The 24,356-nt window shown below is 41.7% G+C and overlaps 2 protein-coding genes across 2 annotated transcripts in view; one reads left to right on the top strand and one right to left on the bottom strand.

Moving 5' to 3' along the window:
* Positions 1–24,356, top strand: part of ATM (ATM serine/threonine kinase) — a 124,748-nt gene that overhangs the window by 89,279 nt on the left and 11,113 nt on the right. Inside the window, exons 41-59 of the mRNA XM_008690114.2 lie at positions 952–1,039; positions 3,715–3,803; positions 3,902–4,004; positions 4,527–4,675; positions 6,245–6,349; positions 7,587–7,706; positions 8,741–8,975; positions 9,472–9,639; positions 10,719–10,832; positions 11,712–11,929; positions 12,422–12,629; positions 13,529–13,642; positions 13,993–14,151; positions 14,603–14,741; positions 15,753–15,835; positions 17,280–17,420; positions 18,159–18,275; positions 21,177–21,326; positions 23,365–23,530. Coding sequence (XP_008688336.1) covers positions 952–1,039; positions 3,715–3,803; positions 3,902–4,004; positions 4,527–4,675; positions 6,245–6,349; positions 7,587–7,706; positions 8,741–8,975; positions 9,472–9,639; positions 10,719–10,832; positions 11,712–11,929; positions 12,422–12,629; positions 13,529–13,642; positions 13,993–14,151; positions 14,603–14,741; positions 15,753–15,835; positions 17,280–17,420; positions 18,159–18,275; positions 21,177–21,326; positions 23,365–23,530 — 2,666 coding nt within the window. The remainder of the gene's footprint in view (positions 1–951; positions 1,040–3,714; positions 3,804–3,901; positions 4,005–4,526; positions 4,676–6,244; positions 6,350–7,586; positions 7,707–8,740; positions 8,976–9,471; positions 9,640–10,718; positions 10,833–11,711; positions 11,930–12,421; positions 12,630–13,528; positions 13,643–13,992; positions 14,152–14,602; positions 14,742–15,752; positions 15,836–17,279; positions 17,421–18,158; positions 18,276–21,176; positions 21,327–23,364; positions 23,531–24,356) is intronic.
* The window catches only part of CUNH11orf65 (chromosome unknown C11orf65 homolog), a 92,751-nt gene continuing 82,127 nt past the window's right edge, over positions 13,733–24,356 (bottom strand). Inside the window, exon 3 of the transcript XR_568438.2 lies at positions 13,733–13,902. The gene's annotated coding sequence lies outside the window, so the exon portion shown is untranslated. The remainder of the gene's footprint in view (positions 13,903–24,356) is intronic.

Raw genomic sequence — 24,356 nt, 5'->3', positions numbered from 1 at the left:
CTTCACGTCGTGTGTGGCTGTGGTTATTCAGTCGTCACCGCGACTTCCTGTGCCGCGGGAGGCCGCACCGCAGCTCACTGGCTCGTCCCCTGCTTAATGATCTGTATCTCGGTGTGGAATTACCGCGTTGCTGGGTCTGCAGAATTTCAGCCTTCCGTAGCGCCAAGTTGCTTTTTAACGTGGTTATACCAGTTGGCATACTTCTCAGAAATGTAGTTCGTGAGGAAGTAGATCAGTAGAAAGCCATACATTTAAGGAAGAGAGCCGAACGGAAATAAGTTGATAGGTAATGATAGAGGTGCTGTCACTTATGATGAGATTTATTTTGCACTTTGGATTATTATTGTCATAAACAGTTCATAGGTGGCGTGATTTCTGAGTTGAAATCACTTACGGGCCTGAATGTCCTACATATAAATGCGTGGTTTTAAGCTAAGGCCTTGAGTTAATCTGAGTTTTCGTCCTGCTGCTTGTTGGTTTTAATCTTGGGTGTAGCTGCATCCCGCTGATGCACTTCTTTCTCAACACTTAATATTATCAGACTTCTTAACTTCTGCCAGTTTATCGGGTGACACGTGGTGTCGGAGTGTGGTCTTAATTTGTGTGCCTATGATCACTAATGAGGTTGGACGTCAGGTAAAACCACTGACAGAATATTTGGGAATTGGGAGCATGTATTTTTAAACAGGACTGGCTCTATAAATAAGTGTATTTTGGCATATGGCCTTCCCATATATCAGATTGTCATTAAAATTTGATTCTCCTTCAAAAAATTAATACAATTTTTTTTCCATTCTACGTGTAAGTTCTGTTACATTTTAAAGTGTAAATGGTTCATTATGTTTTATCTGTGACCTTGGTTAGTTTTTCCCATCCACGTCTATCCTGTGTATATTAGCAAGCTTCAGGATAGTATATTCTCATTAAAAGAAGTGCTTTTGTTACCAACAGAAGTCTTACGTTTGAAGAAGCAAGCCAGAGTACAGCTATTTCTAGTTTGAGTGAAAAAAGTAAAGAAGAAACTGGAATAAGTTTACAGGTAAATATTATAGTGTCCTTATTTGTTTTATATTTTGGATTATTATTTTGTTACAGAGATTATAGAGATGTCATTCGATTTTCAGACGGACATTACTTTTTGGGCTGCGTGTCATATACATAAGTTCCTGGCTTGAAGGTTAGGCCTTGGAGTAGCAAACAGACTTGAGTTCTGATTCTGACTCTGCCACTTAGTTGTAAAATCTTGCACAAAAGTACTTACCCTTTCAACCCTGAGTTCCTTTATCTGAAAGTTGGAAGGAAAACCACCTCTTAGGGTGAATTTGTACCATATGTTTTTTGCCACAGTAGCCTGTTCATTTTCTTATAGCATTTAACATTTATATATTCATTTCATTTTTTTTAAAGATTTTTATTTATTTATTTGACAGACAGCCAGCGAGAGAGGGAACACAAGCAGGGGAGTGGGAGAGGAAGAAGCAGGCTCCTAGCGGAGGATCCCAATGTGGGGCTCGATCCCAGGACCCTGGGATCGCGCCCTGAGCCGAAAGCAGATGCTTAACGACTGAGCCACCCAGGCGCCCCATATATTCATTTCTTTACTTGTTTATTGTATGTCACATCTCAGGGCAGATGGCTTCTTCTATAAATCTCTTAATGTCCATCCTGACTGAATTTCTTTGATCACCTCATTCCTCTGAAGTAACAGTTTCAGCCTTTTGACTTTGCCTAAACCCCTGGTTGTCTCTCCTGCTTGCCTCCTGCTTCTGGAAGAAAACGGGACAGAGAGAGGAAGTCCCACCACATCCCACCATCAGACATGAAAATCTCCCTGTATCTGCTCCCTCGTAACCTTTCCTCTTGCTAGAGATGCACCTTCCCCTTCTAGTCAAGACAGTCCTTCCTGTGCTTTGTATTTTATGAACTCTCTCAGAGAATTTATTCTTTACCGTGCTCCCTCTGAGCGTGTCCAAACATTTTCAGACTCTTACTAAAATCACTCCCCTTCAGGGGTGGCTGGCTGGCTCAGTCACTAGACCATGAGGCTCTTGGTCTTGGGGTCATGGGTTCACACCCCATGTTGGTTGTGGAGCCTATTTAAGAAAAAATAAAATCATTTCCCTTCAAACTAACACAAAATCATTTCCCTCTGTTTCATCCTTTTTGGCCTCTCTTCCCTAACGGCTGGCCGGACTTTGTGAAGGACCCGTGTGTATTTGCTGTCTCTGTTTCCTCCCCTTCCAGGCTCCTGCCTGAGCAGCACTTGCTAATGCCCCCTCCCCCCAACTTCATGTGACTAATGGGGGGTCCCCTTCCCTTCAGCACCCTCCCTAATGTTTCATTAACACTTAGAACCGTCAACCACGCCTTGTGTGAAGTATGTTCTCTCTACTGGTTAATTCCATTCTTGTTTCTCTTTTCCCTTTTTGCTTTTTTATAGTCTTACCCACTTTTACTGAATTTTTAGAGTATTTTCTGTGTGTAAGACACAGTACTAGGCTTGGGTACTGAATGAACAACACCAAGGGCTCAATTTCATGTTCATGAATATAAACAGTTTAATTAGAATTGAAAGTATAGAATTATGCCAGTGTCAGTGAATTTGTATGTAGTAAATACTTCCCAGAGCAAGCACTGTTAAGGCACCTAAAGGGCTTCACTGCTGTTCTGTGCAGATGTTTCTAGCGTTTTCATTCTTCTCTCCTTTCCTTTGCTTTGCTTTCCTTTCTTTTTTTTCTCTTTTTCTTTTTTCCCCCCCTCCCCTCTCCTCCCGTTCTCTTCTTTTTCTCCCCTCCTTTCCTCTCTGTCTCCCCTCTCCCCTCCTTTAGTAGGCTCCTTGCCCAGCATGGAGCCCAACGCAGGGCTTGAACTCATGACCCTGAGATCAAGACCTGAGCTGAGACCAAGAGTTGCGTGGTTAACCAACTGAGTTTTCTGTTTTCATTTTTATTTTACTGAGATGGTTTTAAACAGAATCAATTTTGTGCAAACTTTACAACAAAGATTTGAGTCAGTAAGCCACTTCTTCATCCATACCACATTTTACCAGTTGTAACATAATGCAATTCTGAGGTTTGTTTTTTTTCCAAAGAAAAATTCGTGACCTTTATTTTTCAAGAGTCAGATTTCGCAGATGTCATTCTCCCCTGCACAGTTTGAGCTGTTGATAGGATTATTTGTTTTTGTTTTCTTTTTTTTTTTTATTCAGAGTCTTTTGTGGAACCATACAAATTTTAGGATTGTTTGTTCTAGCTCTGTGAAAAATGCTGTAGTATTTTGACAGGGATTGCATTTAATGGTTTTGTTTTTGTTTTAAGATTTTATTTTTAAGCGATCTCTCCACCCATCATGGGGCTCAGACTCATGACCCTGAGATCAAGAGTCGCACACTTCTCTGACCGAGCCAGCCAGGCGCCCTATTTGTGTTTTTATGATTATTTTGTGTGTGTTAAAAGCCTGGTAGATTGGGATTGATTTATTTAATTCATGAAATCGTGAGCAGTTCTTTTCAGGGAGTCATTAGTTCTGTCCTTTGGGATCAATTTGTTGTGTTGCTGGTTCAAAACTTTATATTTTGGTATCCCTATCTTTGACTTTTATAACATAACATTTAGAGTTAGGAGATATATGTTGTTAATGATAAAATTTCCAATTTGCTAAATTCATAAAGTGATATTTTTCCCTCTCCAATGTTTGTTGCTGCCGTGTTTTTAGGATCTGCTCTTAGAAATCTACAGAAGTATAGGAGAGCCCGATAGTCTGTATGGCTGTGGTGGAGGGAAACTGCTACAGCCCCTCACTAGGTAAGCGCATGTTTCTAGATAATGCTGTTGCAATGCTGTCTGTGAAAGACCTCCATGCAGGTGGAACTCAAAGGTGTGTTGGAAATCTTTTGTTACAGACTGCGAACATATGAACATGAAGCAATGTGGGGGAAAGCCCTGGTGACATATGACCTTGAGACGGCCATCTCCTCATCGACCCGCCAGGCGGGGATAATCCAGGTGAGCTGTTTTCTGCCCTGGAGAAGCACTGCTAGCCTCGCACTGGGCTGATTGCAGTCTGTCCGTGGAGACACTAGATGTGAGAACATTACCTGCTCTTCAGGCACTGGCCTGAAAACCCAGGGGGACACAACTGAATCGGGCAGGTGATTGACCTCAGAGAGAGTGTAGATTTGTTGATCGTGGTCTTGTTAGCTGACAGCAGAAGACACTTCTTCACGGCGTCCAGTGTGCCACGTGGTGGGTGTGTCTCACGTAAACTGTTCCTCGCAGTCTGCGTTTGAGTCCTGCCCCGGCACCGTCACCTGTGCTGCTGGCTGACGTTCCGTAGACCTTCTTCCATCACAGGGCGGAGTCTTGGGAGCTTCCCCTTTGTTTCTGGGGGGAGCGTACCAAACAGTCTTTGGGGATTTTCAGTGATGTGTTGTGAAAGTTACTCTTCGTGTTTGATTGCTATTTTTTGTTTCTCTAGTTCTGCTACCTTCAAGTACTGAACTTGTTTTCCCCTGAACTCCTGCTTAGGCCTTGCAGAATTTGGGACTCTGCCATATTCTTTCCGTATATTTAAAAGGACTAGATCATGAAAATAAGGAGCGGTGCGTTGAGCTGCAGGAGCTCCACTACCAGGCAGCTTGGAGGAACATGCAGTGGGACCACTGCCTTTCTGTCAAGTAAGAAGAGCTCGGACTCTTTGTACTGCCATTTCTCGAGTTGTACGCAGTGAGCTGTGTGCGGTCTCACTCTCTGAGTGTAACGGCTTGCGTGTTTTGTGTGTCGTAGATGCTGTCCGCTGTAGATACGCCCACGTGGCTTAAATAGGACAGCAGGAAGCAGTGAATGTGCGGGGATTGAGTTTCACCCTCTTCTTAGTTAGGGCAACTCCACTCCCACCCCCAAGATACACTTGAAAATAGAAACCGAAAACATATGTTCTCATGAGAGTCTTTTTGTTTATAAATCCAAAGAAAAATAGAGTCCTTTCCCTTCCCACTCCTGCTGCAGACTCGAGTTGGTCAGCACTTTTACTGGCTGGATGGTCACAGAAGACTGCTTGTCCTCACTGATCAGATATTTCCTTTTATAAAGAAATGCTGCTAAACTAGGAACACAGGAAGTTACCGCCTGTAACCTGTATCGTAATGTCACCGTTTTTTCTGAACGGAAAGCCAAACACCTAATCCAATAAAAGATTTCGCTTTTCTGTAAAAAGTCTTGTGATATAAACACCAAAAAAATGAAATCATACGGATTATAGGTTGAATTGCCTTCTTTGAAAAAAAATGTCATTAAAGTGTCTTTCAGATTTCAAACTGTTAGATTGCTGTAAAGTTAGAGAGATACTTGCATATTTTTACAGCATTTTCCCAGAGGAGCTTATTCTTGCTTTCCTCTGTAGATCACATAGACCGTTCTTCCCGGGGTGGGCTGCGTGTCGGCCTGTAGGCTTTCTCTGTGTTCTTCCTGCAGGCCACGCTGTTTCTGCCTCAGGCCTGTTCCACGTGTGTGGTGTCTTGTCATTCAGATTCTAGTTCAACAGGCTCACATCTCAGACCTGGGCTGACCACCCATCTTAAGTAGCCACCCGGGCGTTCTAGTACCCTCTTTTAATTCGCCGCACATCCCTCGTCACTGTCCACTATGTTTTTAATTTAATGTCCATCTTCTCCAAACCACAGCATAAACTCCATGAGAATGATGATGCCATCTGACTCGTCCACTCACGGATCCCCTGCCTCTGGAACGTGGTGCCCGGCTCCTGGCCCACGTCGGTGTTCACAGAGTCAGTGAAAGAGAATGTAGCATAGTTAGAACCAGGCAAAATGTCTGAGAAATTTACTTTTTTCTGCTTGAATAGTATTTTTTTTAAAGATTTTATTTATTTGTCATAGAGAGCACAAGCAGGGGGAGCAGCAGGTGAGGGAGAAGCAGACTCCCCGCTGAGCAGGGAGCCCGATGTGGGACTCAATCCCAGCACCCTGGGATCATGACCTGAGCCGAAGGCAGATGCTTAACGACTGAGCCACCCAGGAGTCCCTGCTTGAATAATTTAAATGATCCACAAAATTCTTTGTATTTCTTGCCAAAATTCCTAGAAATGCATTTTTTAAAATGGAGAAGTCTTAATTTTAGTTGTCAAATTTTGGGTTTTTGTTTTTTTTTTTTAGTGAAACGACTTATACAGGTGTATTTTAGGATTCTTTGTTTATAATTACATTTTTTTCCTTTTAATTATCTCACAGCAAAGGTGTGGAAGGAACCAGTTACCACGAATCATTGTACAATGCTCTGCAGTCTCTGAGAGATAGAGAATTCTCCACATTTTACGAAAGTCTCAGATATGCCAGGTATTATAAAATGAGTTACTGTATTTTAACATTTAATGTCATGGCTTCTTTTCTGAAAACTTGATGAATAGTTTTAGTGTGAGGATGTGCACTGGGGAAGGGATAAGGACTTGGTGGCTCTGGGCTGGTTGTTTCTTTGTCATTCCCATCTGTCCTCTCAGAAACCAAGTTCCCGTGTAGTGAATCGTGCTGGTCCAGCGCTGATGCTCAAGCAGTGCAGACGGGGGAGGCGAAATCCTGTGACTACACCTTTATGGCTTCTGTACGTCTGAGAAATAAGAGCTCAGATGCGTTTTCTTTTCTGCAGGAAGGTTTTTGTAGACCTGTGGGTGTGCCTGTCTTAACAGTTGTCTTCCGTATCTTGAAGAGGGATTCTCTGTGTTCCAGATGTTTTATATTAGAGACTTCTTTAATGCATGTTTGTCAAGTATGTGTGTATCTAGATATATATAGTACTAATAGAACCTTGCTATTTGTTGTTTTAGATTTAGCACCATGCTCATGTTAGGTGCTTATTACATAAATTGTTACATTCTTCTTTTATGTAATACCTTTTTATTTGTTCATGTGTTTCAAATCTCTTCGTTCCTTTAAAAAAAAAATTCCCTTTGGGACCAGGTCAGCTCTTTGTGCAGAACCCTCAAGAACGTCTTGTTGACTCTCCCCCGCCCCCCTGCCGCTTTCTGGACCTCTGTGTCCTGACAGTTTTAATCTTGTAGTTGTGTGGCATTTACCACTTAGCATTAGTGTTCTTTCTGTAAAGTGGTGACTCTTGGTCAGGACTTACCGATACTTGGGCTTGTTATGAGGCACAGATGGGATCGTGCACAAGAAGGTACTTAGCAGACTAAACACACGTAACACACTGGTTTTTATTTAACAGTAGTTAGTGACCTATTAAATCCTGTATTTTATTACGGAAATATTCACTACCATTTCAGTGCTTATTAAGTGCTGGCTGTTTTGTCATGCTCTTTCCATACGTTGCTCTCTAAGCTTCAAAATAATTCTGAAAGTGGAAAAAACGTAGGAACCCAGTAACATGGCCTGGGTTAGCAGCCCAGAGTGGGAGATCCAGGATGAACTCTCGGTCCGAGTGATGACTCTGTGCTGGGCGCATTGTGCTGGTGCTTGCGAATGTCAGGAGCAGTCACCAGCAGAGCCAGTGAGAACAACTCTTTACGAGCAGATCTGAACTTCTATCTTCCTGAAGACCTCTTGTGTTTTCTGCCTCCAGGGTGAAAGAAGTGGAGGAGCTGTGCAAGGGGGGCCTCGAGTCTGTGTACTCCCTGTACCCCACACTCAGCAGGCTGCAGGCCATCGGTGAGCTCGAGAACATTGGGGAGCTGCTCGCCAGGTATGTGCTTTGTGCGACTTCGTAATGAACCCTCAAGCACAGCTCTGCTGTTTCCTCTCTGCAGTGACTTACAAAACAAGAAAAGAGGCTGTCAGTAGGTTTGTTTCTTTTATCAAGATATAAGTCGATTAGCCTCGTGAGCTGTGCTCTTATTAAAAGAAGCATTTTCAAAAATATTTATTGTAAAAATATAAGTTTTTGAAATGTAGCCTCATTGTGCTTTCTTCTTTGCAGCTGTTCCCCTCTCGTACCCCAGATAAAGTTGTTTTGTCCTGGTTTTTTGCCAGAGCGCGTGGCGCACCATTCTGTTGTAGCCCTCCGTGGGATCAGTGTCGTTCTAGGTATCCTCCGCCGTGCTGTTCTAGAAGCTTCCAAAAGCAGCTTTTATTTTCCTAGTCCTCACCTTGTCTTCTTCCTGTCCCTGCTTCCCCTCGATTCCTGTCAGTGCAGGGGTCCTGAAGGATTGGACGGTGCTGCTTCACACGGACTTTTCATGTAAACTAGTTGTACAGTATGCATTTTCTCTTCCTTTAATAAATAATGTTTGCCAGGTGCCAGCATTTCTCTCATTGAATTGTGATTTCTTTAGCAACTATAATTATGCATAGAGTCGTCCCCTGTGTGTAGTTGGGCACAGTAGAAATTAGTGACTTCATTTCCTTGCTGACATGTCTGCTTTTGCCACCGGGAGTGCCGAAGCAGGACTGCGGGTGCAGGCGTTCTGTATGACAGGCCTGATGAATGTTCTCTTTTCAGAAGAATATATACTTAGAAATGCTGCTTTTTGTGAGGTTGAAGAGTATTTTTAAGAAAGTCTTTGAAAATGTTCATCATCTGTAGCCCCTTTGCTGACCCTCAGAGGGCTGACGGTTTTGTAGTTTTCTAAACTTTGGTCCTTCTTTTGAACCATTTTGAATTTCTAGTTGTTACTGCAAAAACTCCTTTGTATTGATCTTAAATGTAGAACCTGTAAAATAGGGGTTCTGTTTCCTTCCTTTCTCTTGCTTACATGAATTCTGTGATTGTGCTTTCAGATCAGGCACGGATAGGCAGCCCTCCGAAGTATACGCTAAGTGGCGGAAACACTCCCAGCTTCTCAAAGACAGTGATTTCAGTTTTCAGGAGCCCATCATGGCTCTCCGCACAGTCATTTTGGAAATCCTGATGGAAAAGGAAATGGAGAACTCCCAGAAAGAATGTTTTAGGGACATTCTCACCAAGCACCTTGTAGAGCTCTCCATACTAGCCCGAACTGTCGAGAACACTCAGGTAATACGATTCAAAACCACGTCGTCTCACCCCACAGCCTTTCCTTTTATGACAGAAAATAGAAAGCATGCGTAAAACAGAAATGTCATTGAGAAACATTGCTAAAAAATGTTGTTTAGCATAATTGTTCAAGATTTCTCATTTTGGCATCAGACCTGAGTTTAAGGCTTGGACAGGGTATTTCCCTTCTCCAAACCTGTTGCTTGGTTCTAAAATGATAAGATACCTAACTTACTACACTGACAACAGTTCAATGATTTTATATAGTGTGCGTATACACACACATATATGTACATACATGTGCTTGTATTCATATATGTATTTGTGAGACAAACAGGCAGATGGGGGGCTGGGAGAGGCAGGTAGAGACGTGCTTAAAACAGTCCTGACAAACAGTCGTCAATGAATGGTAGTTCCTACGGTCATGATCGTTATTCATGGTAGTAGTAGTAATAATAGTAGAAGTATTTACTCCCATATGTCTTTTTCATTTCAGCTCCCTGAAAGGGCAATGTTTCAAATTAAACAGTATAATCCAGCTACTTGTGGAGTCTCTGAGTGGCAGCTGGAGGAAGCACAAGTATTTTGGGCAAAAAAGGAGCAGAGTCTTGCCCTGAGTATTCTCAAGCAGATGATCAAGAAGTTGGATGCCAGTTGTGCAGAGGTTCATTTTTTTTTTACTGGCTGAATTAATTCCTGTTATAAAAAAGTTACCGTGCTTTAAAATATTTTTAGATAAATCCAGTCTTATGGAAGCCTTGAAATTACTCGTCCATGAACAAGAAATTCTAAAAAGAAACCTGGAAAATTAATAATTGTGAAAGAAGTCTAGAAAATACTTTTATTTTCTGTTCACAATAATTCTATCAGTCCCTCTTGTGGTAGATTTATTTGATTTATTCCAATGTTAAACCTTTTTTTTTTTTAACTTTATGTAGAATTGGAGAAGGGTGTGTGGGAAACAAACATGAAAGAATTACTGTAAGTTTGAAATAAATAGGAGAGGAAACACGTGAGAGAACAAAAGTTAGAAGAAGAACAAGTTGGAGTGATTGTTAATCCACCTACTTAGGAAATACAGTTTCTGATGTTTTAACGTTACCTACCGGCTCCTGAAAGTTTATCAGCTTCTGTAGCTCTCTCCCCAGCGCGTGGTGGACAAAGTGGAGGTGTTGGTAGGAATCACGTGGCCGCAGTGCTGTCCTGACACGCACGTGTTCAGTGACGTTCAGCTGACGGCATTTCCCGCACTGGGCACTCGCACGACGTCCTCCGTGATCTGAGAGTTCGTCACGGTGCCCCAGCCCTGGGAGCTGACCCAGCACTGGGAGCTGACCCAGGGTGCTGTTTACTGGCCACCTGACGAGTGCAGCCTGCAGGAGGCCTGGCTGCAGTTACCTGCCCTCTCTGTACCTCAGTGTTAGTGCTGCACTCTGCAGATCAGGGATAAGAACAGGACTCATTTCGTAGGGTTCTTGAACCTCGAACCTCTTGAAATGAGGCAGTACACACAAATAGAGCCTTTGTAAAGTGCCGGGGATATACGAGTGTTCAGTAATTGTGAGCTGCTCCAAAAGGAGATGATTATTTCATAAAACTTATCTACTTGTCATTATTAAAATCGTGATATGGTGAAAGCAGATGAGGAAAAATATTTTTAACCTGCTTTTTCCCCTACATGGAAGATCTTTCATATAGTCAGGGTAGTGAATTCCACTTTAAGATTTTGCTTTTCGTATACAGAATGATCCCGACCTAAGACTTATATACGCAGAATGTCTGCGAGTTTGCGGCACCTGGTTAGCGGAAACTTGCCTAGAAAACCCTGCAGTCATCATGCAGACTTATCTAGAAAAGGTAAGCTTTTCGAGCAGCCCTTGAGAGTTGTTCAGCATGAATACACTTGATCTTTTCATCAAGGCCGTATGCCTTTCAAATGCAAATAAGAGTAAGATTTCATTTTTTGGATATAGTATTACTGTTACAGCTCTGTGTAATTTTTAAGGCAGAGTGAAATACAGTGTGTGTTAAAGAAGAAGGATCCTGTTTTGAAAGTAAGCCCAGATATGTCTTCCCTCTACCTGCCACCACTGCTGCTCTCTCAACCAGCTGTTGTTTTTTTTTAAAGATTTTATTTATTTATTAGACAGAGAGACACAGAGAGACAGGGAACACAAGCAGGGGGAGTGGGAGAGGAAGGAGCAGGGAGCCCGATGCGGGGCTTGATCCCAGGACCCTGGGATCACGCCCTGGGCCGAAGGCAGATGCTTAACGACTGAGCCAGGCGCCCCTCAACCAGCTGTTTCTGATCATTTCTCCATTTATTTATCTACAGAAAGAGCTGATTAAGGAATGTGCACGTCTTTATTCCTTTGTAAACTCAGCCGCCCTCCAAGTAGGACTCGCACTTCTGACTCCAGCCCCTTTCAACCTTCCTGTTGATCCTTCTCCTTTAGTTTAATTAATTTTGGAAATAGCTAGTGTAGCCTGAAAATCATAATATGACTGTCTTTCATTTTCATGGAGCCCTTTGTTTTTGTACATTTCTTTAAAATATTAGCTGTTTGGGTAATTTGTACACCGTCAGAGCTATTTGGAAAATTTAAAATACTGTACTTCATATAATTTAGCTTATATATATATATATATAAATTGAACTTTAGTGCGGCATTTCTGTGGTTCTTTAGATGCATTTAGTATCTCTATATAATATAAATGGGTTGTGTTTTCTTCAAGGCAGTGGAAGTTGCTAGAAATTACGATGGAGAAAGCAGTGATGAGCTTAAAAATGGAAAAATGAAAGCATTTCTCTCATTAGCACGGTTCTCGGACACTCAGTACCAGAGAATTGAAAACTACATGAAATCGTCAGAGTTTGAAAACAAGCAGGCTCTTCTGAAAAGGGCCAAAGAAGAAGTGGGCCTTCTTAGGGAACATAAAATCCAGACCAACAGGTAATGAGATGTCTGCCAGTGAGAGTGACAAGATACACGGAGATGCAGTGACTATGTAGAGAGATGTACGGAACCAGAGCGTGACTTCATGCTGTGTGATTCTAGGTGCATTGTATAGAGCTTTTTGGGGCTGTTGGTACCATAGTTAAAAAGAGACAGGTGTTCAATTTAAATCCGGAAGAGTTATCTCTTCTGATATAATCAAACCCTTCTTCAGACCTGCCTTTGGCTGGTGTGCGATCGGGAAAGTAGAGAATTGAGGTAAGTAGGCATCTTGGGTAGGGTCCACTTTGTCCCTGGTTGCCTAGAAAGGGTTTTGAATTGCAGACTTAATTTCAGATACCAAAAGTAAGTTTGTTCCCTTGGAATTTGTAGAATTTTGCTTTTTCTCCAGAGATGGACACTTGACTGTTCATTTATGTTGTATCTCATGTATGATTTTGTAGTTTTGTACCATTTGACGGGTTTTGTGTTTTAATTATCCAATGCAAGATATACAGTAAAGGTCCAGCGGGAGCTGGAGCTGGATGAATGTGCACTCCGTGCACTGAAAGAGGACCGTAAACGTTTCCTATGTAAAGCAGTTGAAAATTACATCAGTTGCTTACTGAGTGGAGAAGGACACGATATGTGGATATTCCGTCTTTGTTCTCTCTGGCTTGAAAATTCAGGAGTTTCTGAAGTCAATGGCATGATGAAGGCAAGTCTTCTTTTTAAACCCAGTATTCTAGCCTGTGCTTGGTAAGCTTAGACATGAGCCCAGCGGTGTCCTAGATTTTGTATATTCTTTGTATCCCTGGTATTTGTTCGATGCTGTACTCGTAGGTACTCGATAAGCTCCAATGATGCAGGTTTATGCGGAGATGAGAGCATTTAGTTCAGTCTTCGCTATACTTTCTCAGTTACTGCTGGAATGTGCCAGAATGCCACACTGGGAGATTTGGCCGGCAGTTAAAGATGATGTGAGAACACAGGCGTGTCTTTCCTCCTGCTTTATCTTTTCTGAGATTTTTACAGTGAATTACTTTTATAAATGAAAAAGTTTTAGGAAAACATTAAGGCAGTAGTATTAAGTTTTTATTTAAAAATTTTAGATTTTATTGATGATACCTAATTTTAAAGTTATGCTGACAGGATCTACATTGGCAACCAGTTGGAAGCTTACAAGTAAAATGTTTCTTCTGGGTGAAGAGAATGATAAGACTCATAATAGATACAAGCAGTCTCTGCTGCTTATGTCATTAAGTCCTGTTGGTTTTAGCGTACAGGGGCACAGGTTACTCCATTGTATCGTACACTGACTTCTCCATAGTCAGGGTCACAGTAACCCTCAGATCCACGTCTGTCCTCCTTGGATTCACTGGAACGGGATCAGTGCCAGTGTTCCTGTTCTGAATACAGTTTAATTTAGGGTCAACTACTGTGACTCACCAATGAAGCAATCTAGAATACCCCTCAGGAAGACTGAGATAAGATGTTAAGTTACCGAGGTTTTTTTAAGAACAAGTAGATGCTTGTGTTGGTAGCATTATCTGAGAATAATTTATTTGCTCATATGTGAGGCATTGTTTAAGGCTTTTTTTTTTTTTTTTTTGGTAGATCGATGGAATGAAGATTCCATCCTACAAATTTTTGCCCCTTATGTACCAGTTGGCTGCTAGAATGGGGACCAAAATGATGGGAGGCCTCGGATTTCATGAAGTCCTCAATAATGTGAGTGAACCTGAGAAACAAAACACAGTTGCTTTTCTTTCATATATTATATATTACTGTTCCACTCTGGGAAATGAATATATAAAAATATGCTAGTCATTCGTATATATTATGCTGTAAAAGGGCGGGAATAAGAATTTCCTTTTGTCTCGTCTCACTGCGCGTAAGTTACTCCGTTTCTCCGTCACTTCTCCCTGTTCCTCCGTCTCACACATGCACACACATCGACCCACGGCGGCATCCGGTAGAGCAGCATATATCTGTAATGCCAAACAAAAGGAAAAATGTTACAGATTTTCTATTTTTGTTGATTGGTTGTGTACAACTAACAGTTCTTTATTTTCTGACAGCTTATCTCTAGAATTGCAATGGATCACCCCCATCACACTTTGTTTATTATACTGGCTTTAGCAAATGCAAACAAAGATGAATTTTTGACCAAACCAGAGGCAGCAGGAAGGAATAGAATAACTAAAAATGCACCTAAACAAAGCTCTCCACTCGATGAGGTACTTGGATTAAAAATTACATAACTTTTTGAATTGTCGTATTCGTATTTTCCCACAATATTCCTTTCTTAAATCTCAGGGATTCTAAGAGCATGAGTTGCTGACCGTATTCAGGTTTTAAATCCTTTGTTATTATGCCACCTAAAATAACTCGTTCAAAATTCCTGAATATTCTCCAGGCATAGTAGATACCAATACTTTTTTTTCCTCACAGCATCGAGCAAAGAAAAAAATACATTTCAAAACACATGCAAGTCCTTTACTATTGATATTACTCTACCTTTGATGTATTTCATTCATAAAGTGACTATTTTGTTCGTTTCTGAGTGATTATAGTCTTTCCAGCATTTAGATAAGTGCATAAATTTTTCTTTTTGTTATAACTCTGAAAAGTTTAAGTGTTGGGTATTTCTTTCTGTAATGTGTTTTTGTTTTGTTTTTTTCTGAACAGGATCGAACCGAGGCTGCAAATAGGATAATACATACTATCAGAAGTAGAAGACCTCAGATGGTCAGAAGCGTGGAGGCGCTCTGTGATGCTTATATCATATTAGCAAACCTAGACGCTGCTCAGTGGAGGACTCAGAGAAGTAGGTGTTTGAAAGAATGTTGCTTTTATGCTATGTTTTTCTCAAGACAGATATATTAATTATAGAGCCTAATATGTAATTTCTCTAACTTACCTACATATCATTCATTATGGACATGAGGGTCCTTAGGATTACAACTCACACATTGTCCAAAGCTGAATTTTTATCCAGTAGCTTCAACAACCCCTAGTCACTTACCATTTAATATCTTCTGTCATCTGTTAATATGGGACTGCACTGAATTAATTATTTGATTTCTCCAGGTAATGTCCTGGTACAAATACTCTTTGCAGAGAATTAATTGCATAGAGTCAAATCCATTAAAATAACTGAATAACTGACAGTTTCAGGGTCAAAGATTTCTTAAAATGATGTTGGTTACTGTGCGCTAGGTCTTAAAAATGAGAAGGCTTTCCCATTTCTTCCACAGGCGTTAGAATGCCTTGCATGTAATCCTTCACTCTTCTTGCTGTTCAATATAATTCTGTTCAAATAATTATAAACTGAGGTAGTGTTTGGTTATGTGCACACACTTAGAAGTCTCTCTCCCCATAGATTAACAGTTGCATTCCCTTTTCTGTTCAGAATCAGATCTTTGCATTTAAGTTCTTAGTACTTGAAAATAAGAATGAGAACTCTCATAGTGTTCCTCGAGCAAACAAAGCCTATTGATCGTCACATCCCGTGGTTACATTTGATAGTAATATGGCGGGAATGCATTATCTGTGTGCTGTGGGGGCTGTTGTGTGATTATCTGAACGTGCTCAGCCTGGGCCGTCAGCCGGGCTCTGGCCTAATTACCGATGCCAGCTTACCTGCAGCGTCACACGTAAGCCGTATCAGCGGTTGGCCTGCTCTGGCCCTGAGCTGCATTGTGTCCGGAGCCCTGGTCTTCATTTCTGGATCGGGGCCTGAACCACAGATTAGCTACAGGTTGGGGTCTGGGGCGTCTGCTTCAGAGCTGTTCCTCGGTGTGTAGTGGTCACCAAAACCTCTTTATTTTAAATATAGAAGGCATAAGTATCCCAGCAGACCAGCCAATTACTAAACTGAAGAATTTAGAAGATGTCGTTGTTCCAACTACAGAAATTAAGGTAATTCACTATTAACTACCTTGATTTTTTTTATGGAACTAAATTCCTTTTAATTAGGTTAACTATTTGAAATAGATCAAAAGTGGTTAAAGATCAGCACTCTGATTTGTTTCAATCTGTAGTTTCTTTATAGGATCCCTTTACCTAAGCCTGAAAATACTTAAAGGGCTCTCTTGCTTTCTTTTCTTTTGCCTTCAGTTTTACACTCCCGTCTTCTTTGTGAAGGTCTGTAGGCCTTCAGTGGCCAAAGGAAGAAAACGTTCTGTGTGCTTATGCAAGATTAATTTTTAACTTGGCAAGACAGTCCCTAGATGCTTTATATTTCAAAAAGTCTGTGTGTTAGACTGTGTTGACTGTCATGTATTACACTATGAGGTAATAACAGTATGTGTTACAGTATTAAATTAACTGTAATATGCGTGATACTTTTAGCTACATTGTGCTGAGCTTTTATTGCTAGAAATACCAAGTTGGCAGGGATATATGTAATAATAGAGGTTATAGCTTAGTAATGGACCGTTAACTACAGAGATGGGGTGATGGGGTGGGGGATGGGAAAACAGGTGACAGGGATGAAGGAGGGCACTTGTCACGATGAGCACCGGGTGACATAGGCAAGTGCTGAATCAGTAGATTGTGCACCTGAAACTAAAAACTATTAACTGTAAGTTAACTAACTGGAATTAAAATAAAATAAAAACTTGGGGCGCCCGGGTGGCACAGCGGTTAAGCGTCTGCCTTTGGCTCAGCGTGTAATCCTGGCGTTCTGGGATCGAGCCCCACATCAGGCTCTTCCGCTGGGAGCCTGCTTCTTCCTCTCCCACTCCCCCTGCTTGTGTTCCCTCTCTCACTGGCTGTCTCTATCTCTGTCGAATAAATAAATAAAATCTTTAAAAAAAAAAAATAAAACAAAAATTTTTTTAAAAGGATTATGACTACATTCTTAGTATATGTAGTTATCTGATTTGAAATGTACCTGCATCGTATGGATTAATACCTTTCCAGCGACACTGGCAAAGGTATTTAGCTGAATATTTCCTGAAAATGCCAGAGTTAGCAGTTCAACCTAGAAGACCACTCCCCACACTTGTTTAAAATTTACCTTACTCTGTTTTTGTGAGACATTTTCTGTTTCTCAGAGGACTTCACATAGACAGTCAGTGGTGAGACCTGAGACCAGGTTCTTCAGTAGCTTTTTGGCAACACGAACACTGTGCCCCAGGGTTAGTGAGAGATGCTTAGACAGGTGACTTGTATAAACCTTTCCAGTGTTGAATTTTGTTTCTTCCATTTAAACAGGAAGTAAATTATAACTTGAGCTCTTAACCCACAGCACATTGTCATTCATTCCTCTGTTTAATATTAAAATTGTCCTTTATAATTCATTCTTCTCTAAAAGCACATAGTGTACCTGACCTGTTCTCTGATTTATATGCTTTATTAGGTGGACCCCACCGGAGAATACAGAAATCTGGTGACTATACAGTCATTTAAAGCAGAATTTCGTTTAGCAGGAGGTTTAAATTTACCTAAAATAATAGACTGTCTGGGCTCTGATGGAAAGGAAAGGAGACAGCTCGTCAAGGTGAGACTCCCCTCTGGTGGTGCGGTCCTTAGCGGCTTAGTAAAAAAGTCAAAGCAAAACCATAGTTGATATTTACTTCCTGCTTTGAGTCTTTATTTTTCTTCTCAAAAATTGCAAGTGAGGAAAACTTACACACTATAAATACATTATTTTCTAGAAGCAGATTGCTTTTCCTAAAATTTTTTGTGTTTCTGGAAGGCCAGCATTGTAACAGTTGACCGAAGTAAAAGAAAACTTTTAACATGAATGGATAGGTGAGGTTAACAGTCTGCTTGCTTGTTATGGAAAAACTGTTAAGGTGATTGTTCCTTATTTTCTGGAAGAGTTCAAGTTGAAGGCCCTTGCCTCAAGAATCCTGAATGTGGCATCATGCCAGCTGCTAGTAAATGTATCAGAAAGGGGATAGCATTCCTCCCTTACTCTGCTCCCAAGTTCTCAGGGCCGTGCTGGGAGGTCGTGGAGAGAGCACAGGGCCTCGTGCCCTCCAGGGGAGGAGTTCCAGTTAGCCGAATTCCAGAAGTAGCGAGGTGGAACGTTTTTCTACATTGGTCTTCTACCCAGTGTTACAGCTTATTCTAAATGAAACACTAGCATTAGGTCTTAGTTATTTAAGAGACTGTGAAGAGTATAGATGCTCAGATGGAATTCTGAGCGCCCTTCCGTTGTCCTCATGTGGCTCTCTGTGTGATTTTATCATAAAATGGACTGCGCCCAGTTCATGCTTTGACTATTCTGAAGGGCCGTGACGACCTGAGACAGGACGCGGTCATGCAGCAGGTTTTCCAGATGTGTAATACGTTACTGCAGAGGAACACTGAGACCAGGAAGAGGAAACTGACCATCTGCACATACAAGGTGACCACTTCATGCTTCTGTTCCTTCATCAAGAGCCTAGAAAAGATGCCATTATTCAGACGAGGGCTCAGTCAGTGTTTTCTGTGAGTGTAAACATTTTAGACTTTGTGTGCCACGCAAGGTCTCTGTGGCATCGTCACTGGAAAAATACACGTGGTGGATGGTGGCTCAGGAGTCCCGGTCCTTTTGCCCTTTGGCCATCTTCCCTGCTAATCGTGAAGCCCTGTTTTTCCCTTAAGCGACTTTATAAAAGAAGCCTTTTGTCAGATCACATACAGCATTCGGAAGGGCTGGTTCCTGACGATGAGTGGGTTCTGTAGAAGTCTAAGGGATACCTCAGGCTCAGCAAGTTTAAAGTAGAGCTTTTGATGAATACCTCCACCCCCAAAATACCCCACACAGATCAGCCGATGGCACTACCTTCACCCAAGTTGCTCGGTCCAAAGTCAGGAGGCGGTCTTGTCTTTTTCTTTTTATTACTATTGGAAATTTCAAACATCTATAAAAGTACATAGAATAATGTAATTAACTCGCTTGTACCATCACCAGTTTCAGTAGTGATCAGCTCATGGATAATTTTGTTTCATTTCTACTTCGACCTACTTCCTTCCCTTCAATATTATTTTGAAACAAAAATGTTCTATCATTTCACCTGTAAACATTTATTTCAGTGTGTAGTTGTATAAGATAACGTCTAAAAAACCAAAACAGAACCACAATACTGTCATCACTCCTAAAAGAGCAGTAATTCCTACATATCGGTGTAGAAATATCAGCATCATTTTAAACTTGCCCCTCCCTCTCTCTGTCTCTCAGATCTCACACCTGTTCCATCAGCAAGTCCTTACTGGTCTGCTTTCCGTCGAGTCACTGTTACCGCCTCTGCCATTCCTGCCCTGTAGTCACATCTCTTTGATCATGTCTCGATAACCCCTTACTTCTTCCCTGGGCGCACCACAGCTCCTTCACTCACAGCAGCTAGGATGGTCAATTTAAAAGAGTTTGAGACAGAATAAATATGTCCATTTCCTGTTCTGAACTCCAGATGACTTCACTTATCCCTGAATGAAAGTGATTATGACGGCTCAGTCACCTCCCCTCGGCTCAGCTGCTCTTCCTGCCTTGGCTGAGACCTGCCAGTTTTGTTTCCCGTCCTTACTCCCCTCGGCCCGGAATACTCTTCCCTCAGATCCGTTACTCGCTCCCTTACTTCATTCAAGGTTCTCTGCGTGTCACCTCAGAGGGGCTTTCCCTGACCATGTCTCTCTTAGTCACTTTTTTAAATGCCTGTTTTGTTCTATCAAACACATAATAGACTCTCCACAAACATAGTTAAATTAATGAAAGGCCTCCGTAAGACACAAGACAGTTCAGCATGTTTGAGTACATTATAATAAAATTGATAGAATTAAAGATTCTATAAAGACAAGTGGCCAACTAAGAAAAATGAGTTTAATAATATTAGTAACAAAGGATTGCTATAAAATTAATAACAATAAGGGATTTACATACAGAATGTATAAAGAGCTCTCACAAACCAATTGTAAAAAGGCTAACATGCCAGTAGGAAAATGGGTAAAGAATACAGACAACTCAGGAAGAAAATATTTTGAATGGCCAGTGAGCCTATTAAATTTTACTCAGCCTTACCGGGCATCTGAAAATACAAATTGAAACCACAGTGAGATACCGTTGCACACCTCTCAGATCAGCACGATACTGGGTGTATGAATCGGCAGAACCCCTTTGGATAGTTCTTTGGCAATATCTGGTTAAACAGAAGATGCACATCCCCTGTGACCAGGTATTCAGTTCCCGGGTGTGTATATATGTGGATAATTACGGTGTTCTTATACAGTCTATGATTGTTAAATGATTGAGGGTTACATGTACTAATGCAGCTAATTGTAGAACAGTGTCGAGTGAGTAAAAACTTGTAGAAGCGTTCACGGAGTATAATACTCTTTTATTTAAAGCTTACAACTATTTATGTATATATTGCTTTGAAATAAAAATGTACCAAAAAATACATGAACATGAACGATAAGCAAGTTAGCAGTCATCTTGATGGTGGGGAAGGGCACAGGGCCAGGGAAGGGTACAAAGGGAGCATCATTTTGCAGCAAATGTGACAAAATCTTAGGTTTGATAAAGCTGTTTGGTGGGTAACAGGATGTTTGTTTATATCATTTTCTATACTTTGTGTATGTTTATATATATGTCATAATTTTTAATCTTTCCAGTAAAATTGCTCATTTTATGTTCAGGAATATATTTCGTCTTGGTGTAGCTAATAAGACTCTAAAGCAAGAATACGTATACTTTTAATTATCAAAGTATGTTAGTATTAAGATTATATTCAATATTGGCCAAAGTGAAATTTTTCAAATTGTTTGATATTAAAAGTATGAGGGGCGCCTGGGTGGCTCAGTTAAGTGTCTGCCTTCGGCTCAGGTCGTGATCTCAAGATCTTGGGATTGCGCCCCGTATCGGGTCCCTGCTCGGCGGGGAGTCTGCTTCTCCCCCTGCTTGTGCTCGCTCTCTCTGACAAATAAATAAAATCTTAAAAATAAAAATATGAGGAAAGCAGATAATTCCTCTGCTAAATGGAGCAAACTGTGGCTCAGTCAAGGTGATGCTGAACCACCTAGTTAACAGGACTGACAGCTCAGGGAATCGCAGAGCCTGAGAGCCCAGCAGGTCCTCAGGTCTCAGCCGCAGCCTAGAAAATCTTATTCTTGGAGCTTAAGCTTATCTTCCATGGCTTACCCGTGTCTCCTCTGGACACAGAAAAAGCAATACAGTTGAAAGAGTGCTTTTCACGGACTCTGGTAGCAGAGTGCCTGTCACATGCTCTTCAAGACCCTCCAGTAATCAGAAGGCATCCCCTCTGTGATGCAGGTGGTCCCGCTTTCTCAGCGAAGTGGAGTCCTTGAATGGTGCACAGGAACTGTCCCCATCGGTGAGTTCCTTGTGAACAACGAGAATGGTGCTCATAAGAGATACAGGCCGAAGGACTTCAGCGCCCTTCACTGCCAGAAGAAAATGATGGTGAGTGGCACTTGGAAGTATAAACTATTGCGAGATTATGTACCCACTTACCACAGCTGAGCGCTCCAGTGTTAGAGCACACAGTGTTTCGGTTTCATTGGGGCCGGGGGGCAGGGGGGGTGATCGTCAGTGAAGGAAAGCACACCCGCCACCATGGAAGTGTGTGTGAGTGATAGGAACGTTTGTAAACTCTATAATGTGCCAACCCTTGTCTGATGAGAGATTTAGCATTCGGTGGAATGCTAATCTGCTTCCAGTTTGGGGTAAGCTAATTCTTAACAAACAAAATACTAACTAAAACCAAAAAATAGATAATTTTTATATAAAACTGATAGACCTTTTAAGACATTGGCCACATCACACTGGCCATGGACATTCATTCAGCCAGTCACAACAGGCACTGTGCTGACACTTCACAAATGGGAGGAAGTTCAGAAATTTAACTTGCCCAGGCCAATGAGCTAATAATGGTGGAGCAAGGATTTGAATCTTGTCTGTCCAACCATAAAATCCATTACTTTTCCTTTTACTCTGCTTTCTGTTATATAATTTTTTAACTGGGTGGTAAAGGGGTACAGGTGTTGTGATGGAAGGCTGTCCCAGGGACCGTGCAGGCCCAGTTGAGGGAGTGCTTCATTCTACCTGCCATGGGCAGGACTGGAGTCAGATTCAGAAAGACTTCGTAGGGGAGTGGCCTTTGAGCCAAGATGACTCACTAAGTTAGTTTTGTAAGCAGAAGGCTTATGAAAGCAAAGGAAAAGAGGCCTGGACAGACAGGTAGAGATAGCAGAGGCCTGGTTTTTGGGGAGGCAATTAATGAGACTGAAGCAGTAGTTGTTAGTCAAAAAATGGAGGGTTGCTTCATGAAATGCTAAGAACTGGGTACTTTATCCCGTTAGCAGTAGAGAACCCTCGAGGAGGACAGTAATACCAGAATTGCATTTTAGAGAAAGAACTCACAGCACTGTGGGCTACATTTTTGAGAAGCTGACTAGAGGCATGACACAGGGGCCCTGAGTTAAGACGAACAGCAGTAGGAATGAAGAGTAAGGAATATTAAGGAGGCAAGACCGATAGGATTTGGTTGCTGATTAGAAGTGGGGTTGGAGGGGCGCCTGGGTGGCTCAGTTGTTAAGCGTCTGCCTTCCGCTCAGGTCATGATCCCAGCGTTCTGGGATTGAGCCCCGCACCGGGCTCCCTGCTCAGCGGGAAGCCTGCTTCTCCCTCTCCCACTTCCCCTGCTTGTGTTCCCTTTCTCGCTGCCTCTCTCTCTGTGTCAAATAAATAAATAAAATCTTAAAAAAAAAAAAAAGAAGTGGGGTTGGGGAAAAAGTAATCAGTGATGCCCAGTGTTTGGGTGATGGGGTGGATGGAGGGGCTCTTTACTGTGTAGAAGGAGAGAGAGAGTGGCTGAGGTTCGCTGAGCAGAAGGTGAAGAAGTTGTGTTTGGAAGTGATCCAGGTGGAGATGTTGAGCGACCAGCTGGAGAAGTAGGTCAGGCTGGAGCTTCATAAAGACACCTGAGCCAGAGATACAGATGTGGGGTCATCAGCACGTGGGGAGAGTGCAGCCCACGGAGGTAGATCAGCTCTGCCTCAGGAGAGTATTACCTAGTGAGAAGGTACTGGAGGACAGATCTGAGACGTGTCTGCTACTTGGCCGTCCATTCTTGCTTTTCCCTTTTCTCTTGCGCCCCTGCTGCTCTGTGACCTCCTTAGACTGCCCGGAGCCATTTCTGGCTGTTTTGTGTTTACTTCCACATAGATTACAGAATCATTCAAATTCGAATTGAATTAAAACACCAACAGTCACTGTTGGCGTGTCTCCTTCCCCTGAGATTCACATGTGAAGCCTAAAGGGATTATACCTTGTCACTGTTTCGCTGCCCAGACTGTTAGCTTCTGGGGGTAGATAATACCTTGTTCAGCTCTTCATGGCCTCTGCCTCCACTGTACTGTTTTCTATCTAGAAACTGTCGGCAAATGTTAAAGTAGTTGAACACAATTTTGAGAAAATTTTATATTTGATTTTTTTAAAGGATGTACAAAAGAAGTCTTTTGAAGAGAAATATAAAACGTTCATGGATGTCTGCCAAAAATTTCAACCGGTTTTCCGTTACTTCTGCATGGAAAAATTCTTGGACCCAGCTGTTTGGTTCGAGAAGCGACTGGCTTATACTCGCAGCGTGGCTACTTCCTCTATCGGTAATCTTCTTGTCCCTTGTAGCCCGTGTGCCGCTGGCTGCTTTCTCAGTCACAGGGGGTGATGGTGCTGATGGAGCTTGTCAGTCAGCCCGTCCTCCTCATTCCGTCATTGTGCGTCTCGTTCATCCCGAGTCTCGGTTTGTAACTGTTGCTCTTACAAGCTTTTGCAGGAAAGAATTCTCCTACTCCGAGGAGAGAGAAGACTGGCTCTTTGTTCAGTAGTGAATATGGCGTATTTTCAGTCTTCCCACAATATATTATTTTCTGAGATTGCCTTTGGGAAATAATAAAACCCATGATAACTATATTTAATTTACCTCCTTTAATTTAATTGTTTACAATTAAATTGAATCTAAATTAAATTGAATCTATTTAATAGAATTTTATGTTTGGATTAGAAATCATGATATATATTCAAATACGCAGTGCATACTACGTATTTTGACCTTGTTTTTTTAATTGGTAAGAGACTAGAATAGCTAGACAGGGCTGTCAGCAAAGTCCTAGAGTATGAAAACTAAGGTTGAATACCAGAGATCTTCTAATCTATTGATTTTTAACTAATAAAGACCATCCTTCCATCACTTAGGTCGCATGGAAAGGCAGGGCCACAGTGTAGGTCCTGAACAAGTTCTAGGTCATTACAAAACCCTCTTGTTGTTTACAGTGAGAATCACTAATCTGATTCAACTAATTTAGTTTATAAAAGGAGGCCCAGTTAATGACAGCAGAGCTAGCCGGGCTGACGGGCGTCCTATTTTTTCTGTAACACCACATGGTGTTTTTCATTAGGTCAGAAGTGTTCGGACATGCCATCATCTATCTT

This window comes from Ursus maritimus, unplaced genomic scaffold (genome assembly GCF_017311325.1).
Source record: "Ursus maritimus isolate PB19 unplaced genomic scaffold, ASM1731132v1 scaffold_16, whole genome shotgun sequence".
NCBI classification, from domain to species: Eukaryota; Metazoa; Chordata; class Mammalia; order Carnivora; family Ursidae; genus Ursus; species Ursus maritimus.
Note: the sequence above shows the minus strand (reverse complement) of the source record. Positions and strands in the feature narration are given on the sequence as shown.